General features: G+C 46.4%; 1 protein-coding gene across 2 annotated transcripts in view; it reads left to right on the forward strand.

Moving 5' to 3' along the window:
• The window catches only part of shc3 (SHC (Src homology 2 domain containing) transforming protein 3), a 61,600-nt gene that overhangs the window by 12,076 nt on the left and 24,733 nt on the right, over window positions 1-24,791 (forward strand). For both annotated transcript variants that reach the window (XM_064977376.1, XM_064977377.1), the window contains exons 2-3: window positions 17,900-17,970; window positions 23,606-23,669. In XM_064977376.1, coding sequence (XP_064833448.1) covers window positions 17,900-17,970; window positions 23,606-23,669 — 135 coding nt within the window. The remainder of the gene's footprint in view (window positions 1-17,899; window positions 17,971-23,605; window positions 23,670-24,791) is intronic.

The following is a 24,791-nucleotide window of genomic DNA, read 5'->3' on the forward strand; positions in this document are numbered from 1 at the left end:
TGGCCTGCTCTCATAGCTCAGACAGACACTAACCTTCCCTGGCCTGCTCTCATAGCTCAGACAGACACTAACCTTCCCTGGCCTGCTCTCATAGCTCAGACAGACACTAACCTTCCCTGGCCTGCTCTCATAGCTCAGACAGACACTAACCTTCCCTGGCCTGCTCTCATAGCTCAGACAGACACTAACCTTCCCTGGCCTGCTCTCATAGCTCAGACAGACACTAACCTACCCTGGCCTGCTCTCATAGCTCAGACAGACACTAACCTTCCCTGGCCTGCTCTCATAGCTCAGACAGACACTAACCTTCCCTGGCCTGCTCTCATAGCTCAGACAGACACTAACCTTCCCTGGCCTGCTCTCATAGCTCAGACAGACACTAACCTTCCCTGGCCTGCTCTCATAGCTCAGACAGACACTAACCTGGCCTGCTGCTATAGCTCAAAGAGACACTAACCTAACCTGGCCTGCTGCTATAGCTCAGAGAGACACTAACCTAACCTGGCCTGCTGCTATAGCTCAGAGAGACACTAACCTAACCTGGCCTGCTGCTATAGCTCAGAGAGACACTAACCTAACCTGGTCTGCTGCTATTGCTCAGAGAGACACTAACCTAACCTGGCCTGCTGCTATAGCTCAGAGAGACACTAACCTAACCTGGCCTGCTGCTATAGCTCAGAGAGACACTAACCTAACCTGGCCTGCTGCTATAGCTTAGAGAGACACTAACCTAACCTGGCCTGCTGCTATTGCTCAGAGAGATACTAACCTAACCTGGCCTGCTGCTATAGCTCAGAGAGACACTAACCTAACCTGGCCTGCTGCTATAGCTCAGAGAGACACTAACCTAACCTGGCCTGCTGCTATAGCTCAGACAGATATTAACCAGGCCTGCTGCTATAGCTTAGACAGACTCTAACCTGGCCTGCTGCTATAGCTCAGACCGACGCAAACTTGCCTGATTCTATAGCTCAGACAGACAGTAACCTGCGCTGCTGCTATAGCTTAGACAGACACTAACCTTGCCTGATTCTATAGCTCAGACAGACAGTAACCTGCGCTGCTGCTATAGCTCAGACATACACGAACCTGGCCTGCTTCTATAGCTCAGACAGACAGTAACCTGCGCTGCTGCTATAGCTTAGACAGACACTAACCTGCACTGCTGATATAGTTCAGAAAGACGCTAACCCGGCCTGCTGCTATAGCTCAGACAGACATTAAACTGACCTGCTGCTATATCTCAGACATATACTAACATGCCCTGGTCTGCTCATGTTTCTCGGACAGACACTAAACTGTCCTGCTGCTATAGCTCAAACAGATACTCACTTGGCCTGCTGCTATAGCTCAGACAGGCGCTAACTTGGCCTACTGCTATAGATGAGACAGACACTAAACTGGACGGCTGATATAGCTCAGATGACATTAACCTGACCTGCTGCTATAGCTCAGACAGACACTAACCTGGCCTGATTCTATAGCTCAGACAGACACTAACCTGGCCTGATTCTATAGCTCAGACAGACACTAACCTGACCTGATTCTATAGCTCAGACAGACACTAACCTGGCCTGATTCTATAGCTCAGACAGACACTAACCTGGCCTGATTCTATAGCTCAGACAGACACTAACCTGACCTGCTGCTATAGTTCAGACAGACACTAACCTGGCCTGATTCTATAGCTCAGACAGACACTAACCTGACCTGATTCTATAGCTCAGACAGACACTAACCTGGCTTGATTCTATAGCTCTAACTGACACTAACCTGGCCTGGCCTGCTGCTATTGCTCAGACAGACACTAATCAGGCCTGCTGCTATAGCTCAGGCAGACACCAACCTGGCCTGGCCTGCTGCTATTCCTCAGACACTGAATAACCTGGCCTGCTGCTATTTCTCAGACAGACACAAACCTGGCGTGCTGCTATTGCTCAGACAGACGCAAACCTCGCCTGCTGCTATATCTCAGACAGACACAAACCTGGCCTGCTGCTATATCTCAGACAGACACAAACCTGGCCTGCTGCTATATCTCAGACAGACACTAACCTGGCCTGCTGCTATAACTCAGACAGACACTAACCTGGTCTGCTGCTATATCTCAGACAGACAGTAACCTGGCCTGCTGCTATAGCTCAGACAGACATTAACCTGGCCTTCTGCTATTGCTCTAACTGACATTAACCTGGCCTGCTGCTATATCTCAGACAGACACTAACCTAACCTGGCCTGCTGCTATAGCTCAGAGAGACACTAACCTAACCTGGCCTGCTGCTATAGCTTAGGGAGACACTAACCTAACCTGGCCTGCTGCTATTGCTCAGAGAGATACTAACCAGGCCTGCTGCTATAGCTCAGACAGACACAAACCTGCCCCGGCCTGCTGCTATAGCTCAGACAGTCACTAACCTGGCCTGCTGCTATATCTCAGACAGACACAAACCTGGCCTGCTGCTATAACTCAGACAGACACTAACCTGGTCTGCTGCTATATCTCAGACAGACAGTAACCTGGCCTGCTGCTATAGCTCAGACAGACATTAACCTGGCCTGCTGCTATTGCTCTAACTGACATTAACCTGGCCTGCTGCTATATCTCAGACAGACACTAACCTAACCTGGCCTGCTGCTATAGCTCAGAGAGACACTAACCTAACCTGGCCTGCTGCTATAGCTTAGGGAGACACTAACCTAACCTGGCCTGCTGCTATAGCTTAGGGAGACACTAACCTAACCTGGCCTGCTGCTATAGCTCAGAGAGACACTAACCTAACCTGGCCTGCTGCTATAGCTCAGAGAGACACTAACCTAACCTGGCCTGCTGCTATAGCTTAGAGAGACACTAACCTAACCTGGCCTGCTGCTATTGCTCAGAGAGATACTAACCTGGCCTGCTGCTATTGCTCAACCAGACACTAACCTGGCCTGCTTCTATAGCTCAGACAGACACTAACCTGGCCTGATTCTATAGCTCAGACAGACACTAACCTGACCTGATTCTATAGCTCAGACAGACACTAACCTGACCTGATTCTATAGCTCAGACAGACACTAACCTGGCCTGATTCTATAGCTCAGACAGACACTAACCTGACCTGATTCTATAGCTCAGACAGACACTAACCTGGCCTGATTCTATAGCTCAGACAGACACTAACCTGACCTGATTCTATAGCTCAGACAGACACTAACCTGACCTGATTCTATAGCTCAGACAGACACTAACCTGGCCTGATTCTATAGCTCAGACAGACACTAACCTGGCCTGATTCTATAGCTCAGACAGACACTAACCTTGCCTGCCCTGCTGCTCTAGCTCTAACTGACACTAACCTGGCCTGGCCTGCTGCTATTGTTCAGACAGACACTAATCAGGCCTGCTGCTATAGCTCAGGCAGACACCAACCTGGCCTGGCCTGCTGCTATTCCTCAGACACTGAATAACCTTGCCTGGCCTGCTGCTATATCTCAGACAGACACAAACCTGGCCTGCTGCTATATCTCAGACAGACACAAACCTGGCCTGCTGCTATATCTCAGACAGACACAAACCTGGCCTGCTGCTATAACTCAGACAGACACTAACCTGGCCTGCTGCTATTTCTCAGACAGACACAAATCTGGCCTGCTGCTATAACTCAGACAGACACTAACCTGGCCTGCTGCTATTGCTCTAACTGACACTAACCTGGCCTGGCCTGCTGCTATTGCTCAACCAGACACTAACCTGGCCTGCTGCTTTTTCTCAGATAGACACTAACCCTCCCTGGCCTGCTGCTATAGCTCAGACAGACACTATCCGGGCCTGCTGCTATAGCTCAGACAGACACAAACCTGCCCCGGACTGCTGCTATAGCTCAGACAGTCACTAACCTGGCCTGCTGCTATAGCTCAGACAGACACTAACCTGGCCTGCTGCTGTTGCTCAGGCAAACAGTTACCTGCCTTGGTCTGCTGCTATAGTTCAGCTGGACACTAACCTTCCTTGGCCTGCTGCAATTGCTCAGACAGATACTAACCCTCACTGGCCTGCTGCTATAGCTCAGACAGACATTAAACTGACCTGCTGCTATATCTCAGACATATACTAACATGCCCTGGTCTGCTCATGTTGCTCGGACAGACACTAAATTGTCCTGCTGCTATAGCTCAAACAGATACTCACTTGGCCTGCTGCTATAGCCCAGACAGGCGCTAACTTGGCCTACTGCTATAGCTGAGACAGACACTAACCTTGCCTGCCCTGCTGCTATTGCTCAGACAGACACTAACCTGGCCTGCTGCTACATCTCAGACAGACACTAACCTGGCCTGCTGCTATATCTCAGACAGACATTAACTTGCCCTGTCCTGCTGCTACATCTCAGACAGACACTAACCGGGCCTGCTGCTATATCTCAGACAGACACTAACCTGGCCTGCTGCTATATCTCAGACAGACACTAACCTGTCCTGCTGCTACATCTCAGACAGACACTAACCTGGCCTGCTGCTACATCTCAGACAGACACTAACCTGGCCTGCTGCTATATCTCAGACAGACATTAACTTGCCCTGTCCTGCTGCTATAGCTCAGACAGACACTAACCTGGCCTGCTGCTACATCTCAGACAGACACTAACCTGTCCTGCTGCTATAGCTCAGACAGACATTAACTTGCCCTGGCCTGCTGCTACATCTCAGACAGACACTAACCTGTCCTGCTGCTATAGCTCAGACAGACATTAACTTGCCCTGGCCTGCTGCTACATCTCAGACAGACACTAACCTGTCCTGCTGCTATAGCTCCGACAGACATTAACTTGCCTTGGCCTGCTGCTATATCTCAGACAGACACTAACCTGGCCTGCTGCTATAGCTCAGACAGACATTAACTTGCCCTGTCCTGCTGCTATAGCTCAGACAGACACTAACTTGCCCTGTCCTGCTGCTATAGCTCAGACAGACATTAACTTGCCCTGTCCTGCTGCTATATCTCAGACAGACAGTAACCTGGCCTGCTGCTATATCTCAGACAGACACTAACCTGTCCTGCTGCTACATCTCAGACAGACATTAACTTGTCCTGCTGCTATATCTCAGACAGACAGTAACCCTCCCTGTCCTGCTGCTACATCTCAGACAGACACTAACTTGTCCTGCTGCTATATCTCAGACAGACAGTAACCCTCCCTGGCCTGCTGCTATATCTCAGACAGACACTAACCTGTCCTGCTGCTACATCTCAGACAGACAGTAACCCTCCCTGGCCTGCTGCTATATCTCAGACAGACAGTAACTTGCCCTGTCCTGCTGCTATATCTCAGACAGACAGTAACCTGGCCTGCTGCTATATCTCAGACAGACAGTAACCCTCCCTGTCCTGCTGCTACATCTCAGACAGACAGTAACCCTCCCTGTCCTGCTGCTACATCTCAGACAGACAGTAACCTGTCCTGCTGCTATAGCTCAGACAGACATTAACTTGCCCTGTCCTGCTGCTACATCTCAGACAGACACTAACCTGGCCTGCTGCTACATCTCAGACAGACACTAACCTGTCCTGCTGCTATAGCTCAGACAGACACTAACCTGTCCTGCTGCTATAGCTCAGACAGACATTAACTTGCCCTGGCCTGCTGCTATATCTCAGACAGACACTAACCTGGCCTGCTGCTATATCTCAGACAGACACTAACCTGTCCTGCTGCTACATCTCAGACAGACACTAACCTGGCCTGCTGCTACATCTCAGACAGACACTAACCTGTCCTGCTGCTATAGCTCAGACAGACATTAACTTGCCCTGGCCTGCTGCTACATCTCAGACAGACACTAACCTGTCCTGCTGCTATAGCTCAGACAGACATTAACTTGCCCTGGCCTGCTGCTATATCTCAGACAGACACTAACCTGTCCTGCTGCTATAGCTCAGACAGACACTAACTTGCCCTGTCCTGCTGCTATAGCTCAGAGAGACATTAACTTGCCCTGTCCTGCTGCTATAGCTCAGACAGACACTAACTTGCCCTGTCCTGCTGCTATAGCTCAGACAGACACTAACTTGCCCTGTCCTGCTGCTATATCTCAGACAGACAGTAACCTGGCCTGCTGCTATATCTCAGACAGACAGTAACCTGGCCTGCTGCTATATCTCAGACAGACATTAACTTGTCCTGCTGCTATATCTCAGACAGACAGTAACCCTCCCTGTCCTGCTGCTACATCTCAGACAGACACTAACTTGTCCTGCTGCTACATCTCAGACAGACAGTAACCCTCCCTGTCCTGCTGCTACATCTCAGACAGACAGTAACCCTCCCTGTCCTGCTGCTACATCTCAGACAGACAGTAACCCTCCCTGTCCTGCTGCTATATCTCAGACAGACAGTAACCCTCCCTGTCCTGCTGCTATATCTCAGACAGACAGTAACCCTCCCTGGCCTGCTGCTATATCTCAGACAGACAGTAACCTGGCCTGCTGCTATATCTCAGACAGACACTAACCTGTCCTGCTGCTACATCTCAGACAGACACTAACTTGTCCTGCTGCTATATCTCAGACAGACAGTAACCCTCCCTGTCCTGCTGCTATATCTCAGACAGACACTAACCTGGCCTGCTGCTACATCTCAGACAGACACTAACCTGGCCTGCTGCTATATCTCAGACAGACACTAACCTGGCCTGCTGCTATATCTCAGACAGACACTAACCTGTCCTGCTGCTACATCTCAGACAGACATTAACTTGCCCTGTCCTGCTGCTACATCTCAGACAGACACTAACCTGTCCTGCTGCTACATCTCAGACAGACACTAACCTGTCCTGCTGCTATATCTCAGACAGACATTAACTTGCCCTGTCCTGCTGCTATAGCTCAGACAGACAGTAACCTGGCCTGCTGCTATATCTCAGACAGACATTAACTTGTCCTGCTGCTATATCTCAGACAGACAGTAACCCTCCCTGTCCTGCTGCTACATCTCAGACAGACACTAACTTGTCCTGCTGCTACATCTCAGACAGACAGTAACCCTCCCTGTCCTGCTGCTACATCTCAGACAGACAGTAACCCTCCCTGTCCTGCTGCTATATCTCAGACAGACACTAACCTGACCTGCTACTTTATCTCAGACAGACACTAACCTGGCCTGCTTCTATAGCTCAGACAGACACAAACCTGCCCCGGACTGCTGCTATAGCTCAGACAGTCACTAACCTGGCCTGCTGCTATATCTCAGACAGACATTAACTTGCCCTGTCCTGCTGCTATAGCTCAGACAGACACTAACCTGGCCTGCTGCTATAGCTCAGACAGCCACTAACCTGGCCTACTGCTATAGCTCAGACAGACACTAACCTGGCCTGCTGCTATAGCTCAGACAGACACTAACCTGGCCTGCTGCTGTTGCTCAGGCAAACAGTTACCTGCCTTGGTCTGCTGCTATAGTTCAGCTGGACACTAACCTTCCTTGGCCTGCTGCAATTGCTCAGACAGATACTAACCCTCACTGGCCTGCTGCTATAGCTCAGACAGACATTAAACTGACCTGCTGCTATATCTCAGACATATACTAACATGCCCTGGTCTGCTCATGTTGCTCGGACAGACACTAAATTGTCCTGCTGCTATAGCTCAAACAGATACTCACTTGGCCTGCTGCTATAGCCCAGACAGGCGCTAACTTGGCCTACTGCTATAGCTGAGACAGTAACCTGGCCTGCTGCTATTGCTCAGACAGACACTAACCTTGCCTGCCCTGCTGCTATTGCTCAGACAGACACTAATCAGGCCTGCTGCTATTTCTCAGACAAACACAAACCTGGCCTGCTGCTACATCTCAGACAGACACTAACCTGGCCTGCTGCTATATCTCAGACAGACATTAACTTGCCCTGTCCTGCTGCTACATCTCAGACAGACACTAACCGGGCCTGCTGCTATATCTCAGACAGACACTAACCTGGCCTGCTGCTATATCTCAGACAGACACTAACCTGTCCTGCTGCTACATCTCAGACAGACACTAACCTGGCCTGCTGCTACATCTCAGACAGACACTAACCTGGCCTGCTGCTATATCTCAGACAGACATTAACTTGCCCTGTCCTGCTGCTATAGCTCAGACAGACACTAACCTGGCCTGCTGCTACATCTCAGACAGACACTAACCTGTCCTGCTGCTATAGCTCAGACAGACATTAACTTGCCCTGGCCTGCTGCTACATCTCAGACAGACACTAACCTGTCCTGCTGCTATAGCTCAGACAGACATTAACTTGCCCTGGCCTGCTGCTACATCTCAGACAGACACTAACCTGTCCTGCTGCTATAGCTCCGACAGACATTAACTTGCCTTGGCCTGCTGCTATATCTCAGACAGACACTAACCTGTCCTGCTGCTATAGCTCAGACAGACACTAACTTGCCCTGTCCTGCTGCTATAGCTCAGACAGACATTAACTTGCCCTGTCCTGCTGCTATAGCTCAGACAGACACTAACTTGCCCTGTCCTGCTGCTATAGCTCAGACAGACACTAACTTGCCCTGTCCTGCTGCTATAGCTCAGACAGACACTAACTTGCCCTGTCCTGCTGCTATAGCTCAGACAGACATTAACTTGCCCTGTCCTGCTGCTATATCTCAGACAGACAGTAACCTGGCCTGCTGCTATATCTCAGACAGACACTAACCTGTCCTGCTGCTACATCTCAGACAGACATTAACTTGTCCTGCTGCTATATCTCAGACAGACAGTAACCCTCCCTGTCCTGCTGCTACATCTCAGACAGACACTAACTTGTCCTGCTGCTATATCTCAGACAGACAGTAACCCTCCCTGGCCTGCTGCTATATCTCAGACAGACACTAACCTGTCCTGCTGCTACATCTCAGACAGACAGTAACCCTCCCTGGCCTGCTGCTATATCTCAGACAGACAGTAACTTGCCCTGTCCTGCTGCTATATCTCAGACAGACAGTAACCTGGCCTGCTGCTATATCTCAGACAGACAGTAACCCTCCCTGTCCTGCTGCTACATCTCAGACAGACAGTAACCCTCCCTGTCCTGCTGCTACATCTCAGACAGACAGTAACCTGTCCTGCTGCTATAGCTCAGACAGACATTAACTTGCCCTGTCCTGCTGCTACATCTCAGACAGACACTAACCTGGCCTGCTGCTACATCTCAGACAGACACTAACCTGGCCTGCTGCTATATCTCAGACAGACATTAACTTGCCCTGTCCTGCTGCTATAGCTCAGACAGACACTAACCTGTCCTGCTGCTATAGCTCAGACAGACATTAACTTGCCCTGGCCTGCTGCTATATCTCAGACAGACACTAACCTGGCCTGCTGCTATATCTCAGACAGACACTAACCTGTCCTGCTGCTACATCTCAGACAGACACTAACCTGGCCTGCTGCTACATCTCAGACAGACACTAACCTGGCCTGCTGCTATATCTCAGACAGACATTAACTTGCCCTGTCCTGCTGCTATAGCTCAGACAGACACTAACCTGGCCTGCTGCTACATCTCAGACAGACACTAACCTGTCCTGCTGCTATAGCTCAGACAGACATTAACTTGCCCTGGCCTGCTGCTACATCTCAGACAGACACTAACCTGTCCTGCTGCTATAGCTCAGACAGACATTAACTTGCCCTGGCCTGCTGCTATATCTCAGACAGACACTAACCTGTCCTGCTGCTATAGCTCAGACAGACACTAACTTGCCCTGTCCTGCTGCTATAGCTCAGAGAGACATTAACTTGCCCTGTCCTGCTGCTATAGCTCAGACAGACACTAACTTGCCCTGTCCTGCTGCTATAGCTCAGACAGACACTAACTTGCCCTGTCCTGCTGCTATATCTCAGACAGACAGTAACCTGGCCTGCTGCTATATCTCAGACAGACAGTAACCTGGCCTGCTGCTATATCTCAGACAGACATTAACTTGTCCTGCTGCTATATCTCAGACAGACAGTAACCCTCCCTGTCCTGCTGCTACATCTCAGACAGACACTAACTTGTCCTGCTGCTACATCTCAGACAGACAGTAACCCTCCCTGTCCTGCTGCTACATCTCAGACAGACAGTAACCCTCCCTGTCCTGCTGCTACATCTCAGACAGACAGTAACCCTCCCTGTCCTGCTGCTATATCTCAGACAGACAGTAACCCTCCCTGTCCTGCTGCTATATCTCAGACAGACAGTAACCCTCCCTGGCCTGCTGCTATATCTCAGACAGACAGTAACCTGGCCTGCTGCTATATCTCAGACAGACACTAACCTGTCCTGCTGCTACATCTCAGACAGACACTAACTTGTCCTGCTGCTATATCTCAGACAGACAGTAACCCTCCCTGTCCTGCTGCTATATCTCAGACAGACACTAACCTGGCCTGCTGCTACATCTCAGACAGACACTAACCTGGCCTGCTGCTATATCTCAGACAGACACTAACCTGGCCTGCTGCTATATCTCAGACAGACACTAACCTGTCCTGCTGCTACATCTCAGACAGACATTAACTTGCCCTGTCCTGCTGCTACATCTCAGACAGACACTAACCTGTCCTGCTGCTACATCTCAGACAGACACTAACCTGTCCTGCTGCTATAGCTCAGACAGACATTAACTTGCCCTGTCCTGCTGCTACATCTCAGACAGACACTAACCTGGCCTGCTGCTACATCTCAGACAGACACTAACCTGGCCTGCTGCTATATCTCAGACAGACATTAACTTGCCCTGTCCTGCTGCTATAGCTCAGACAGACAGTAACCTGGCCTGCTGCTATATCTCAGACAGACATTAACTTGTCCTGCTGCTATATCTCAGACAGACAGTAACCCTCCCTGTCCTGCTGCTACATCTCAGACAGACACTAACTTGTCCTGCTGCTACATCTCAGACAGACAGTAACCCTCCCTGTCCTGCTGCTACATCTCAGACAGACAGTAACCCTCCCTGTCCTGCTGCTACATCTCAGACAGACAGTAACCCTCCCTGTCCTGCTGCTATATCTCAGACAGACAGTAACCCTCCCTGTCCTGCTGCTATATCTCAGACAGACAGTAACCCTCCCTGGCCTGCTGCTATATCTCAGACAGACAGTAACCCTCCCTGTCCTGCTGCTACATCTCAGACAGACAGTAACCCTCCCTGGCCTGCTGCTATATCTCAGACAGACAGTAACCTGGCCTGCTGCTATATCTCAGACAGACACTAACCTGTCCTGCTGCTACATCTCAGACAGACACTAACTTGTCCTGCTGCTATATCTCAGACAGACAGTAACCCTCCCTGTCCTGCTGCTATATCTCAGACAGACACTAACCTGGCCTGCTGCTACATCTCAGACAGACACTAACCTGGCCTGCTGCTATATCTCAGACAGACACTAACCTGGCCTGCTGCTATATCTCAGACAGACACTAACCTGTCCTGCTGCTACATCTCAGACAGACATTAACTTGCCCTGTCCTGCTGCTACATCTCAGACAGACACTAACCTGTCCTGCTGCTACATCTCAGACAGACACTAACCTGTCCTGCTGCTATATCTCAGACAGACACTAACCTGTCCTGCTGCTACATCTCAGACAGACACTAACCTGTCCTGCTGCTATATCTCAGACAGACACTAACCTGTCCTGCTGCTATATCTCAGACAGACACTAACCTGTCCTGCTGCTATAGCTCAGACAGACATTAACTTGCCCTGTCCTGCTGCTATAGCTCAGACAGACACTAACCTGGCCTGCTGCTATATCTCAGACAGACACTAACCTGTCCTGCTGCTATAGCTCAGACAGACACTAACTTGCCCTGTCCTGCTGCTATAGCTCAGACAGACATTAACTTGCCCTGTCCTGCTGCTATAGCTCAGACAGACATTAACTTGCCCTGGCCTGCTGCTACATCTCAGACAGACACTAACCTGTCCTGCTGCTACATCTCAGACAGACATTAACTTGCCCTGTCCTGCTGCTATAGCTCAGACAGACACTAACCTGTCCTGCTGCTATAGCTCAGACAGACACTAACCTGTCCTGCTGCTACATCTCAGACAGACACTAACTTGTCCTGCTGCTACATCTCAGACAGACACTAACCTGTCCTGCTGCTACATCTCAGACAGACACTAACTTGTCCTGCTGCTATATCTCAGACAGACAGTAACCCTCCCTGTCCTGCTGCTATAGCTCAGACAGACAGTAACCCTCCCTGTCCTGCTGCTACATCTCAGACAGACACTAACCTGTCCTGCTGCTACATCTCAGACAGACACTAACCTGTCCTGCTGCTACATCTCAGACAGACACTAACCTGTCCTGCTGCTACAGCTCAGACAGACACTAACCTGTCCTGCTGCTACAGCTCAGACAGACATTAACTTGCCCTGTCCTGCTGCTACATCTCAGACAGACACTAACTTGTCCTGCTGCTACAGCTCAGACAGACACTAACCTGTCCTGCTGCTACATCTCAGACAGACATTAACTTGTCCTGCTGCTACAGCTCAGACAGACAGTAACCCTCCCTGTCCTGCTGCTATATCTCAGACAGACAGTAACCCTCCCTGTCCTGCTGCTACATCTCAGACAGACACTAACCTGGCCTGCTGCTACATCTCAGACAGACACTAACCTGTCCTGCTGCTACATCTCAGACAGACATTAACTTGTCCTGCTGCTATATCTCAGACAGACAGTAACCCTCCCTGTCCTGCTGCTACATCTCAGACAGACATTAACTTGTCCTGCTGCTACAGCTCAGACAGACAGTAACCCTCCCTGTCCTGCTGCTACATCTCAGACAGACAGTAACCCTCCCTGTCCTGCTGCTACATCTCAGACAGACAGTAACCCTCCCTGTCCTGCTGCTACATCTCAGACAGACAGTAACCTGTCCTGCTGCTATATCTCAGACAGACAGTAACCCTCCCTGTCCTGCTGCTATAGCTCAGACAGACAGTAACCTGTCCTGCTGCTATATCTCAGACAGACAGTAACCCTCCCTGTCCTGCTGCTACATCTCAGACAGACAGTAACCCTCCCTGTCCTGCTGCTACATCTCAGACAGACAGTAACCCTCCCTGTCCTGCTGCTACATCTCAGACAGACAGTAACCCTCCCTGTCCTGCTGCTACATCTCAGACAGACAGTAACCTGTCCTGCTGCTATAGCTCAGACAGACAGTAACCTGTCCTGCTGCTATATCTCAGACAGACAGTAACCTGTCCTGCTGCTATATCTCAGACAGACAGTAACCTGGCCTGCTGCTCTACTGTAGCTCTGCTGTTGTACTTGTTGCTTGATTCACAACGAGTCTGAGACTGGAGTTCTGGTCCAGGATTAGTTTTTCCTTTTAGATCATATGGAATAATATATGAATTTATGATGAAGTGTCTCTAAGTAATAGTGCGTATCTAAGTTTCAGTGCCCAGATTCCCCAAACACTTATTTCGCAAGAACTTAAGAAGGTTCTTAAGAACAAAAGTGACTACTACATAAGATGGTTCTTATGCAATTCCTCAACAATATCTTAAGATTTAATGATTTTCTTACAAACTTCTGAAATATCTTCTTACAAATCTTCGTACGATGCTTGTTGCTAGGCAACCGTTTTAGCTACCTCTCTAGCTAGCAATGGAAATCATGTTAGCATATTTCTGATCTAAAACATGTTATTGAGTTTATAATTAATCAATACTGATACTTTCAGAAGAAGTTTGTGAGTGAATTAAACATGTTTAAAAATAAATGTTTCAACATGTTCACATATTTTCTCACTGCCCTGGGTTTAAGACAACGGTTAAACCTTGGAATTAACAACATTTCCAATAACTTTATTTTCAAGAATGTAATTTCTTCTTAACTTATTGCTTAAGGTGAAACATAAGAAATACCGCAATAACATTTTCAAGAACCTTTTTGAAGAATAGAAACTTTGCTTATCTTTCTTCATAAGTCTATAGTTAAGGAAAAAATGGCAGTTAAGAAGAAATGTCTTCGTAAGAAGGTTTTGTGAATCTGGGCCCAGGTCTCCCCTGTCCACATAATCTTATTCATTATGATCTAAAAGGCAAAACTGATCCTAGATCATTCAGCACTCCTTCTCGGAGACGCTTTTGTGAACATTTATTTATGAACCTTTTTTTAAACAGGGAGTCACATTGAGATAAAACTATTTTTTTCAAGAGAGCCCTGTATACGTTCACAAATAAAACCCTGTAAATAAAGAAAACACAATAGACCTACATAATAACACACTCTATAACAAAACACACTATAATAAAACACACTACAATAATACACACTATAATTAAACACATAATAATAACACACACTATAATTAAACACACTACAATAAAACACACTATAATTAAACACACTATAATTAAACACACTATAATTAAACACACTATAATTAAACACACTATAATTAAACACACTATAATAAAACACACTATAATAAAACACACTACAATAATACACACTATAATAAAACACACTATAATAAAACACACTATATATAATTAAACACACTATCATTAAACACACTATCATTAAACACACTACAATAAAACACACTATAATTAAACACACTATAATAAAACACACTATATATAATTAAACACACTATAATAATACACACTATAATAAAACATATAATACACATCATTAAACATATTTAAGAAAGGCAATTGCATTCGGAAACATATAAGTCTCCACTCAATAATGTTAAATGCCTAAAAGGCACCAGAATATCGAACGGCAAGGAATGTTTTCCACACGTAAGGGGCAAAAAAAAAAACTATCCAGATGTCCCCAATTCTGTGGAGACCAAAGGGATCTCCAGAGTTATCCATCCCTTAGAACGGGTTTGGTCATTAGTACATCTAAAATTAATCAATGAAGTAATGTACAGAGGAAGTTTCTGCAAGACTACTGTGTAAATACATAAGAGCTCTCTTCTTACAGACAGAGAGGTCCAGTGATGATTTTAGCATGTAAATCTTGGTGGGGGAAAAAACAAACAAAATTGGGATGTATGTCAGAAAAGACACCACACAACACTAAACAATACATTCATTTCATTATAACGGTGACAAACGGTGCCCACAAACTGTTAGGGCCTACATAAAGCAGTTCCAACAGCAGAGTCCCAACAGCAGTATCAACACCTTACCACTGCTCCACATGGCTATCAGAGGAGCCTTGTCTGGCAGTGAAACAGTTCATTCAGCCTCATTTACTGCCATTAAAAAAACATAGCTGATATGGCTGACTTGCTTAAACAAATGTGGTTTCTAATGACAATTGAGATTTACAAACTATGGCATAAGGGGACGACAAGCGGATAAGAGGCAATCCGTAATTTCAATTAAGACATTAATGAGCGAGCTATGACGGACGTATTGAATATAATTATTTGTTCAGCAATTTTGAAATATACAGCTGTAGAATTCAGAACATGGGCTGTTCTTACAGTATTCTCGCTGTACACCAAGTCAGAACCGTAGGATAAAGAAAGGAGGCATATAAGCAGACAATGATAGCTCTTACAATATTTGATGATTACATTTCTCTAATACAGGGGCTCCACCAAGTCAGAGCAGTAGGCAAAATTAAAAGGTGAAAATAGACCAAATTATTAGGGTGAAGCACATGGGCAACTAACAGCATACTACACAACATCCACTTAGTATTACTTCTTAGTGACTGTATACATATCTCCCTGGCATATTACATCATTTATGCAGCAGCATACAAAACATTTTTGGACTCACCTCACCTTTTTGGACCTTTTTGAAAAGGAAGGTATAGTGCGGCGGTCCTTCGTGGGCAAATTTTGTCATCAAAGTCTGCCGTTCTCTGGATTTATGATGCTTTCAAGACAACTTTCAAGACAAAAAGTTGAATCATGATGACGTCAGAGATCTTCAGGTCGTAGCTCTTGAGTCGGGTGAAAACTAAACACGTATTTTCACAGTCGTGGCTTGATTTTCCCAGTTGTTTTGAACTCACTAAAGTCAGATTTTGCAGTTCCGAGTTAAAAGTTGTTTTGAGTACGGCACAAATCGTGCTTCATTGACAGCAGGGCCAATGTTGAATGATTATAATTTCAAACTAGGAAAAGAGACCCTTAATCTTAGACTTGGTACCTCACAGCCACTCCACTGAATAGCAAGCTAATGATAGCTTATTCCTTCCAAACCACTCATTGTTGAATTTGCTATTTCCAACTTGTTGTGTAATGTTTATGTCCAGTGGCCGATGAGCACCGATACCTTTTATCTATAATTTCTCTTCATAATTTCTCTTCATATGACAAGGATTAAAAAGGATTTGCCAGTAGATTGTCGACTTGATTCATGATGATGACTGCTAGCTAAGATTTTGAAAGTATGATGTTGGACAGTCCAATCAAAGGTACTGTCAATAGAATGTGATTTGACATAATTTTATCTGTGGCCAATGAGCTTGAGCCTTCTTGGATGAGCACTTCTACTGTAACTCTATACATTTACATTTACATTTAAGTCATTTAGCAGACGCTCTTATCCAGAGCGACTTACAAATTGGTGAATTCACCTTCTGACATCCAGTGGAACAGCCACTTTACAATAGTGCAGCTAAATCATTAAGGGGGGGGTGGTGAGAAGGATTACTTATCCTATCCTAGGTATTCCTTGAAGAGGTGGGGTTTCAGGTGTCTCCGGAAGGTGGTGATTGACTCCGCTGTCCTGGCGTCGTGAGGGAGTTTGTTCCACCATTGGGGGGCCAGAGCAGCGAACAGTTTTGACTGGGCTGAGCGGGAACTGTACTTCCTCAATGGTAGGGAGGCGAGCAGGCCAGAGGTGGATGAACGCAGTGCCCTTGCTATGGCAGCACCCAAGGGGCTTGAATTTTCGAGGTCTACCCTTAGACTTAGTGTCCCCATGAGTGACAGAAAACTGAGCCAATCACGGCTCAACGCTCTGTATTTTCTGCTGACTTGCCCCACCACCACAGAAAGCACTGAGCTAGGCTGAAACACCTGCATTTTGGAGCTGCCTTACTCAAGAAAACAAAAAAGAGACCATGTTTGTATGCGGCTTTAACTCAATAATATATATATTTTTTAATGTTGTTTGCAAACTTATATGTGACACGTATTAATGCCAAAATTACATGCAAAAGAGGCAAGCCCAAATTTGTTTTATTAATATTACATTTGTTGCCACTGGAGAGGTCTGTTCCACATGTTTGTAAAGAATACAATATATCTCAGTGATAAAACATATTACTGAATGGAATACTGAGTCAAAAACAGATGCTGCCGTGTGAATATAAACAATGTCAACATCATCTATTACAGGAAGAATCTTCCTTCTATTTTCGGGAACTGAGGCAGGATTTATTTCTATATAAAAAAACAATCAAAGATCTCAGCTTCTTTGTCAAGTTTTCAATGTGTGTTTCAAAAGGCAAACTTGTCATCAATCCAGATACCGAAGGAGTATAGTGAGAAACATGCTCAATTTGGGCTCCATTTTGGAGTAAAAAATACGCAAGTTGTCAGGGTCAGCGCTACGAGACCTAGAGAACAGCACAAACCTGGTTTTATTTGCATTTAACACTAATTTAACATCTGTAAGTGTATTTTTGATTGGGTCAATATCATGCTGAAGGTCACGAAGGGCCTGCTACACTGAAGAGGCACAGGAATAAATAACTGTGTCATATGTGCCCTGGTCCTCTTTCTCAGACGACAATGCCTGCTTATATTATAAGAGGTAGAATTGCAAATATCCTGGGTGTTAAAGTCACATTGTTTTGACATAATTAAATGCTTCACATCTTAACATTCACCCATTAACTAATTTAATCTCTTCTCTCTCTCTTCTAGTATTTGGGTTGCATTGAAGTCCTTCGGTCGATGAAATCACTGGATTTCAACACGAGATCACAAATAACAAGGTAAGAGATTCATGTATTTTGTTGAAGGAAATGGATACTATGTGGGAGCAATTTATTATGTGTTGTGTAATCCATTTCACCCATATCTTACCCATACTTTAACCCTGTTTTACCCAAATGTACCCCTATTTTACTCATGTTTTACCCCGGTTTTGCCCCTGTTTTACCAATGTTTTTATTTGACCCATATCTTACCCATACTTTATCCCTGTTTTACCCCATTTCATCCCTATTTGACCCCATGTTTTACCCATATTTTATCCATATTAACCTGTTTTACCCCCATTTCATCCCTATTTGACCCCATGTTTTACCCATATTTTATCCATATTAACCTGTTTTACCCCCATTTCATCCCTATTTGACCCGATGTTTTACCCATATTTTATCCATATTAACCTGTTTTACCCCCATTGTATCCCTATTTGACCCCATGTTTTACCCCCATTTTATCCCTATTTGACCCCATGTTGACCCCACGGAAAGTATTCAGACTCTGAATTTTTCCACTTTTTGGTACGTTACAGCCTTATTCTAAAATGTATTAAATTGTCCCCCCCCCTCATCAATCTACACATAATACCACATAATGACAAAGCAAAAACAGGTTTATTAAAAAATTAAAACTGATATATCACATTTACATAATTATTCAGACACTTTATTCAGTACTTGGTTGAAGCACCTTTGGCAGTGATTACAGCCTCGAGTCTTCTTGGGTGTGACCCTACAAGCTTGGCACACCTGTACTTGGAGAGCTTCACCCATTCTTCTCTGCAGATCCTCTCAAGCTCTGTCAGGTTAGATAGGGAGTGTCACTGCACAGCTATTTTCAGTTCTCTCAGAGATGTTCGAATAGGTTCAAGTCCGGGCTCTGGCTGGGCCACTCGAGGACATTCAGAGACTTGTCCCAAAGCCACTCCTGAAAAACATCCCCACAGCATGTTGCTGCCACCACCATGCTTTACCATAGGGATGGTGCCAGGTTTCCTCCAGATGTGACACTTTGCACTCAGGCCAAAGAATTCAATCTTTGGTTTCATCAGACCAAAGAATCTTGTTTCTCATGGTCAGAGAGTTCTTTATGTGCCTCTTGTCTGAATACTTATGTAAATAAGCTATTTCTGTTTTATTTGTAATACATTTGCTAGCATTTCAAAAAATCTGTTTTTTTTTGCTTTGTCATTATTGGGTATTGTGTGTAGATTAATCATTTGTTTTATTTAATGCATTTTAGAATAAGGCTGTAACGTAACAAAATGTGGAAAAAATCAAGGGGTCTGAATACTTTCTGAAGGCACTGTAGACCTACCTCTTATACTCACCCAGCTGCCCCCGTTTATTTAAATTCATCTCCACTGTCCCCAACAAATAGAAACATTAGAAGAAGCCTGTATTTTCTATGGTTGTTTATTGAATGACAAGGCCATGGCTGCCAGTAGAGCTGTGTCTGTGAGAGACGTGGGGCCTGTACTGTGAATATGGCATGTCTGTGCCACGTTCACTTTTCTGCTTGAGTTCATGGAGTCAGCTAGCTGGTTTAAACCAGAGTGAAAGCTGTGCTCAGAGCCACTCTTCATTGTGCGCCTAGCATTCTGTCTGGTTTAACCAGCAGCGTTCACACTACTGCAGGGCAAGGACCACATGATATTGTACTATCCATTGATGAGAGGGAGAGAGAGAGGGAGGGAGTGGGAGAGATGGAAATGGGGGGGAGAAAGGTAGAGAGAGAGAAATAGAGAGAGAGTGTGTGTGTGTGAGAGAGAGAGAGAAAGGTAGAGAGAGAGAGAGAGAGAGGGCGAGATAGATAGGGAGAGAGAGGGAGAGATGAAGAGATGGGGAGAGAAAGGGAGAGAGAGAGAGAGAGAGAGAGAGAGAGAGAGGGGGGGGGGGAGAGAGAGAGAGAGAGAGAGAGAGAGAGAGAGAGAGAGAGGAGGGAGTGGGAGAGATGGAAAGGGGGAGGGAGAAAGGTAGAGAGAGAAATAGAGGTAGTGAGAGAGAGAAAGAGAGAGTGGGGGCGAGAAAGATAGGGAGAGAGAGGGAGAGATGGGGAGAGAGAGAGAGATGGGGGAGAGAGAGAGAGGTGGGGGAGAGAGAGAGAGGGAGATGGGGGAGTGGGAGAGATGGAAAGAGGGAGGGAGAAAGGTAGAGAGAGAGAAATATATATATATATATATATATAGAGAGAGAGAGGGCGAGATAGATAGGGAGAGAGAGGGAGAGATGGAGAGATGGGGAGAGAGAGAGGGGGAGAGAGAGAGGGAGGGAGTGAGTGGGAGAGATGGAGATGGGGAGGGAGAAAGGTAGAGAGAGAGAGAGAGGGCGAGATAGATAGGGAGAGAGAGAGAGAGAGAGAGAGGGAGAGAGAGAGAGAGAGAGAGAGGGAGGGAGTGGGAGAGATGGAAAGGGGGAGGGAGAAAGGTAGAGAGAGAAATAGAGGTAGTGAGAGAGAGAAAGAGAGAGTGGGGGCGAGAAAGATAGGGAGAGAGAGGGAGAGATGGGGAGAGAGAGAGATGGGGGAGAGAGAGAGGTGGGGGAGAGAGAGAGAGGGAGATGGGGGAGTGGGAGAGATGGAAAGAGGGAGGGAGAAAGGTAGAGAGAGAGAAATATATATATATATATAGAGAGAGAGAGAGGGCGAGATAGATAGGGAGAGAGAGGGAGAGATGGAGAGATGGGGAGAGAGAGAGGGGGGAGAGAGAGGGAGGGAGTGAGTGAGTGGGAGAGATGGAGATGGGGAGGGAGAAAGGTAGAGAGAGAGAGAGAGAGAGGGAGAGAGAGGGCGAGATAGATAGGGAGAGAGAGGGAGAGATGAAGAGATGGGGAGAGAGAGGGAGAGAGATGGGGGAGAGAGAGAGGTGGGGGAGAGAGAGAGAGATGGGGGAGTGGGAGAGATGGAAAGGGGGAGGGAGAAAGGTAGAGAGAGAGAAATATATATATTGAGAGAGAAAGAGAGGGCGAGATAGATAGGGAGAGAGAGGGAGAGATGGAGAGATGGGGAGAGAGAGAGGGGGGGGAGAGAGGGAGGGAGTGAGTGGGAGAGATGGAGATGGGGAGGGAGAAAGGTAGAGAGAGAGAGAGAGAGAGGGCGAGATAGATAGGGAGAGAGAGGGAGAGATGGAGAGATGGGGAGAGAGAGAGAGATGGGGAGAAAGGTAGAGAGAGAGAGTGAGAAAGGTAGAGAGAGAGAGAGAGAGTGGGAGAGATGGAGAGGGGGAGGGAGAAAGGTAGAGAGAGAGAGAGAGAGAGTGGGAGAGATGGAGAGGGGGAGGGAGAAAGGTAGAGAGAGAGAGTCAACTTTTGGTATACTATAAATAGACTTCCTATTCTAAAATAATTGAGAGCATGTATTTAAAGACGGTGATAAAAATAAATAAACACATTTCAATAAGGACATTACAAATAAACACATTTCTCTCTCATCACCACCAAAGCTACTGCTATAAATGTACTGTAGCATAACCCTGTTCTTTTGTTTCTTATTGTATTATTAGGTGCATTATCATCATACCAGTCTAGAATCTAGAAGGAAGCTGTCTTCAAACAGAGGGCCAGGATTCAAACACGTATTTCCCTTGTCTCTATCTGTTGTAGAAGAATGCAGGTAGCCTAGCGGTTAGGAGTGTTGGGCCAATAACCTAAATCTGTCAATGTGCCGTTGAGCAAGGCACTTAACTCTCATTGCTCCTGTAAGTCAGTGTCTGCTAAATGATTAAAATGTGAAATGCTACCGTTTGTTAACCGGCTGTCCTCTAGGTCCTCCAGAATCCATAGACATACGGTGCCTTCAGAAAGTATTCAGACCCCTTGACTTTTTCCACATTTTGTGACGTTACAGCCTTGTACTAAAATGGATTAAATAAAACACATTCTTCGGCAGTCTACACACAAAACCACATAATGACAAAGTGAAAACAGGTTTTTAGAAATTTTAGCAAATGTATTACAAATAAAACAGAAATACCTTATTTGCGTAAGTATTCAGACCCTTTGCTATGGAACTCGAAACTAACTATGCCACTTTGTTTACATACTCATCTCATATGTATATACTGTACTTGATACCATCTACTGTATCTTGCCTATGCTGCTCTGTACCATCACTCATTCATATATCCTTATGTACATATTCTTTATCCCCTTACACTGTGTATAAGACAGTAGTTTAGGAATTGTTAGTTAGATTACTTGTTGGTTATTACTGCATTGTCGGAACTAGAAGCACAAGCATTTCGCTACACTCGCATTAACATCTGCTAACCATGTGTATGTGACAAATAAAATTTGATTCGATTTGATTTGATTTGAAATTGAGCTCAGGTGCATCCTGTTTCCATCGAACATCCTTGAGATGTTTCTACAACTTGATTGGAGTCCACCTGTGGTAAATTTCATTGATGGGACATGATAACACTCTAGAATCTAGGAGGAAGCTGTCTTATAGCAGAGGGCCAGGATTCAAACACGTATTTCCCTTGCCTCTGTCTGTTGTAGAAGAATGCAGGTGGCCTAGCGGTTAGGAGTGTTGGGCCAGAAAGGCCTTGGTCAGGGAGGTGACCAAGAACGCGACGGTCACTCTGACAGAGATCCAGATTTCCTCTGTGGAGATGGGAGAACCTTCCAGAAGGACAACCATCTCAGCGGCACTCCACCAATCAGGCCTTTATGGTAGAGTGGCCAGACGGAAGCCACTCCTCAGTAAAAGGTACATGACAGCCCACTTGGAGTTTGCCAAAAGCCAGCTAAAGGACCATGAGAAACAAGATTCTTTGGTCTGATGAAACCAAGATTGAACTATTTGGCCTGAATGCCAAGCGTCACGTCTGGAAGGAACCTGGCACTATGCCTACAGTGAAGCTTGGTGGTGGCAGCATCATGCAGGGAAATGTTTTTCAGCAGCAGGGCCTGGGAGACTATTCAGGATCGAGGGAAAGATGAACGGAGCAAAGTACAACGAGATCCTTGATGAAAACCTGCGCAGGACCTCAAACTGGGGCGAGGGTTCATCCTCCAACAGGACAACGACCCCAACGACCCTAAGCACACTCTCTCTGGAGAGACCTGAAAATAGCTGTGCAGCAACCTGACAGAAGACCTACAGAGAAGAATGGGAGAACCTCCCAAATACAGGTGTGCCAAGCTTGTAGCGTCATAGCGATGAAGACTCGAGGCTGTCGTCGCTGCGAAAGGTGCTTCTACAAAGTACTGAGTACATTTTTTTAATATATATTTTTTATTTAACCTTTATTTAACTAGACAAGTCAGTTAGGAACAAATTCTTATTTTACAATGACGGCCTACCCCGGCCAAACCCTCCCCTAACCCGGGTGACGCTGGGCCAATTGTGTGCCGCCCTATGGGACTCCCGATCACAGCCGGTTGTGATACAGCCTGGGATTGAACCAGGGTAGTGATGCCTCTAGCACTGAGATATATTGCCTTAGACAGCTACGCCACTTAAGAGTGAAGGGTTTGAATACTTATGTAAGTGCTAATACATTCAGAAAGACACTGTATTTCTCTTGCATCTATAAGACTGATGATTGCTAAGCTTACCCATTGTTTAACCAGCTCTATTTTCTGTGGCATGGAAGAGTCACCATCCTGTCCTTGTGCCCTATCTCTCTACCACCAGAGAGGCCATCAGCCTGGTGTGTGAGGCAGTCCCGGGGGCCAAAGGAGCACTGCGGAAGAGAAAGGTACCCCCTAACTTACTCCCCATATCTGGGCAGGGAGGGAGAGAGCGAGAGAGTGAGAAAGAGATTGAGAGGGAGTGTGTGTGTGTGTGTGTGTGTGTGTGTGTGTGTGTGTGTGTGTGTGTGTGTGTGTGTGTGTGTGTGTGTGTGTGTGTGTGTGTGTGTGTGTGTGTGTGTGAGAGAGAGAGAGAGAAGAGGGGAAGGGATGGGGGTGTGGGACTGTGTTCTCTGTGTGCGTGGGCATAGATCCAGCCCACGATGCACAGTGAGTGTTCAGCTATGGTCAGCTCTGCTCAGTGACTCATGTAGAACAGAATATCACTAATCAGGAGACTGAGCTGGAGATGGGGAGCCATGCAATGTGTCTGTGTCCTCGTAGTGTGGGGTGTTGATCCATACCATGTGTTTGACCTGAAGATGGAGAGCCATTCTATGTGTTACTGTGTGGATCCATGTTTCTGTCTTAGAGAAGCTTGCCCTCATACTTTGGGATATGTGTCATTGTGGTGTTGTGTGTGTGTGTGTGTGTGGGGGGGGGGGGGGGGTTATTAATGAGATGGATATGGGGAGCCATGCTAGCTAGCTATGTGCCTGAGAGGAGTGTGTCCTCTTGCAATACATTTAATCAGAGCAATATTCAGGTTGGATTCCATGCTAGCCTTTCCAATGTATATCTGTGTCGAGCACATATCACAACTGGCTCTGCCTGAAAGAATATAATAATATAATAATAATCTGATGCCCTTAAACTGTAGAACAGTGGTCACCAACAGGTTGTCGATCTCCAAGACATTTCTAGTCGATCGCCAAACATTTCTGTAAAAAACAACAACGACAAAGCCTTGTGTTCCTCTAGTTTTATTCGTCTCGGCTGTTGATGATAGGTGCAGCCAATTCAGCTGCCCTGCGCGCCGGGTAGGCAAACTGTTGCCATTTCTTATGTCTACAGACCCTGCCTTCCCAGGGGGCATGGAGAGGAAATCAAGTGCACTACGCCATCTCTGGCCTATCAGATTGCTCAGATGACCGAGTCTGCAGTAACGTAGCAGGCATACTAGAAAGCTACGGCAAAATTGATACAGTGAGGTTTCAAAATGTTTAAATCAAGGAATAGAGAGAGACTGT

The sequence above is a fragment of the Oncorhynchus masou genome, chromosome 11, assembly GCF_036934945.1.
Source record: "Oncorhynchus masou masou isolate Uvic2021 chromosome 11, UVic_Omas_1.1, whole genome shotgun sequence".
Lineage (NCBI taxonomy): Eukaryota > Metazoa > Chordata > Actinopteri > Salmoniformes > Salmonidae > Oncorhynchus > Oncorhynchus masou.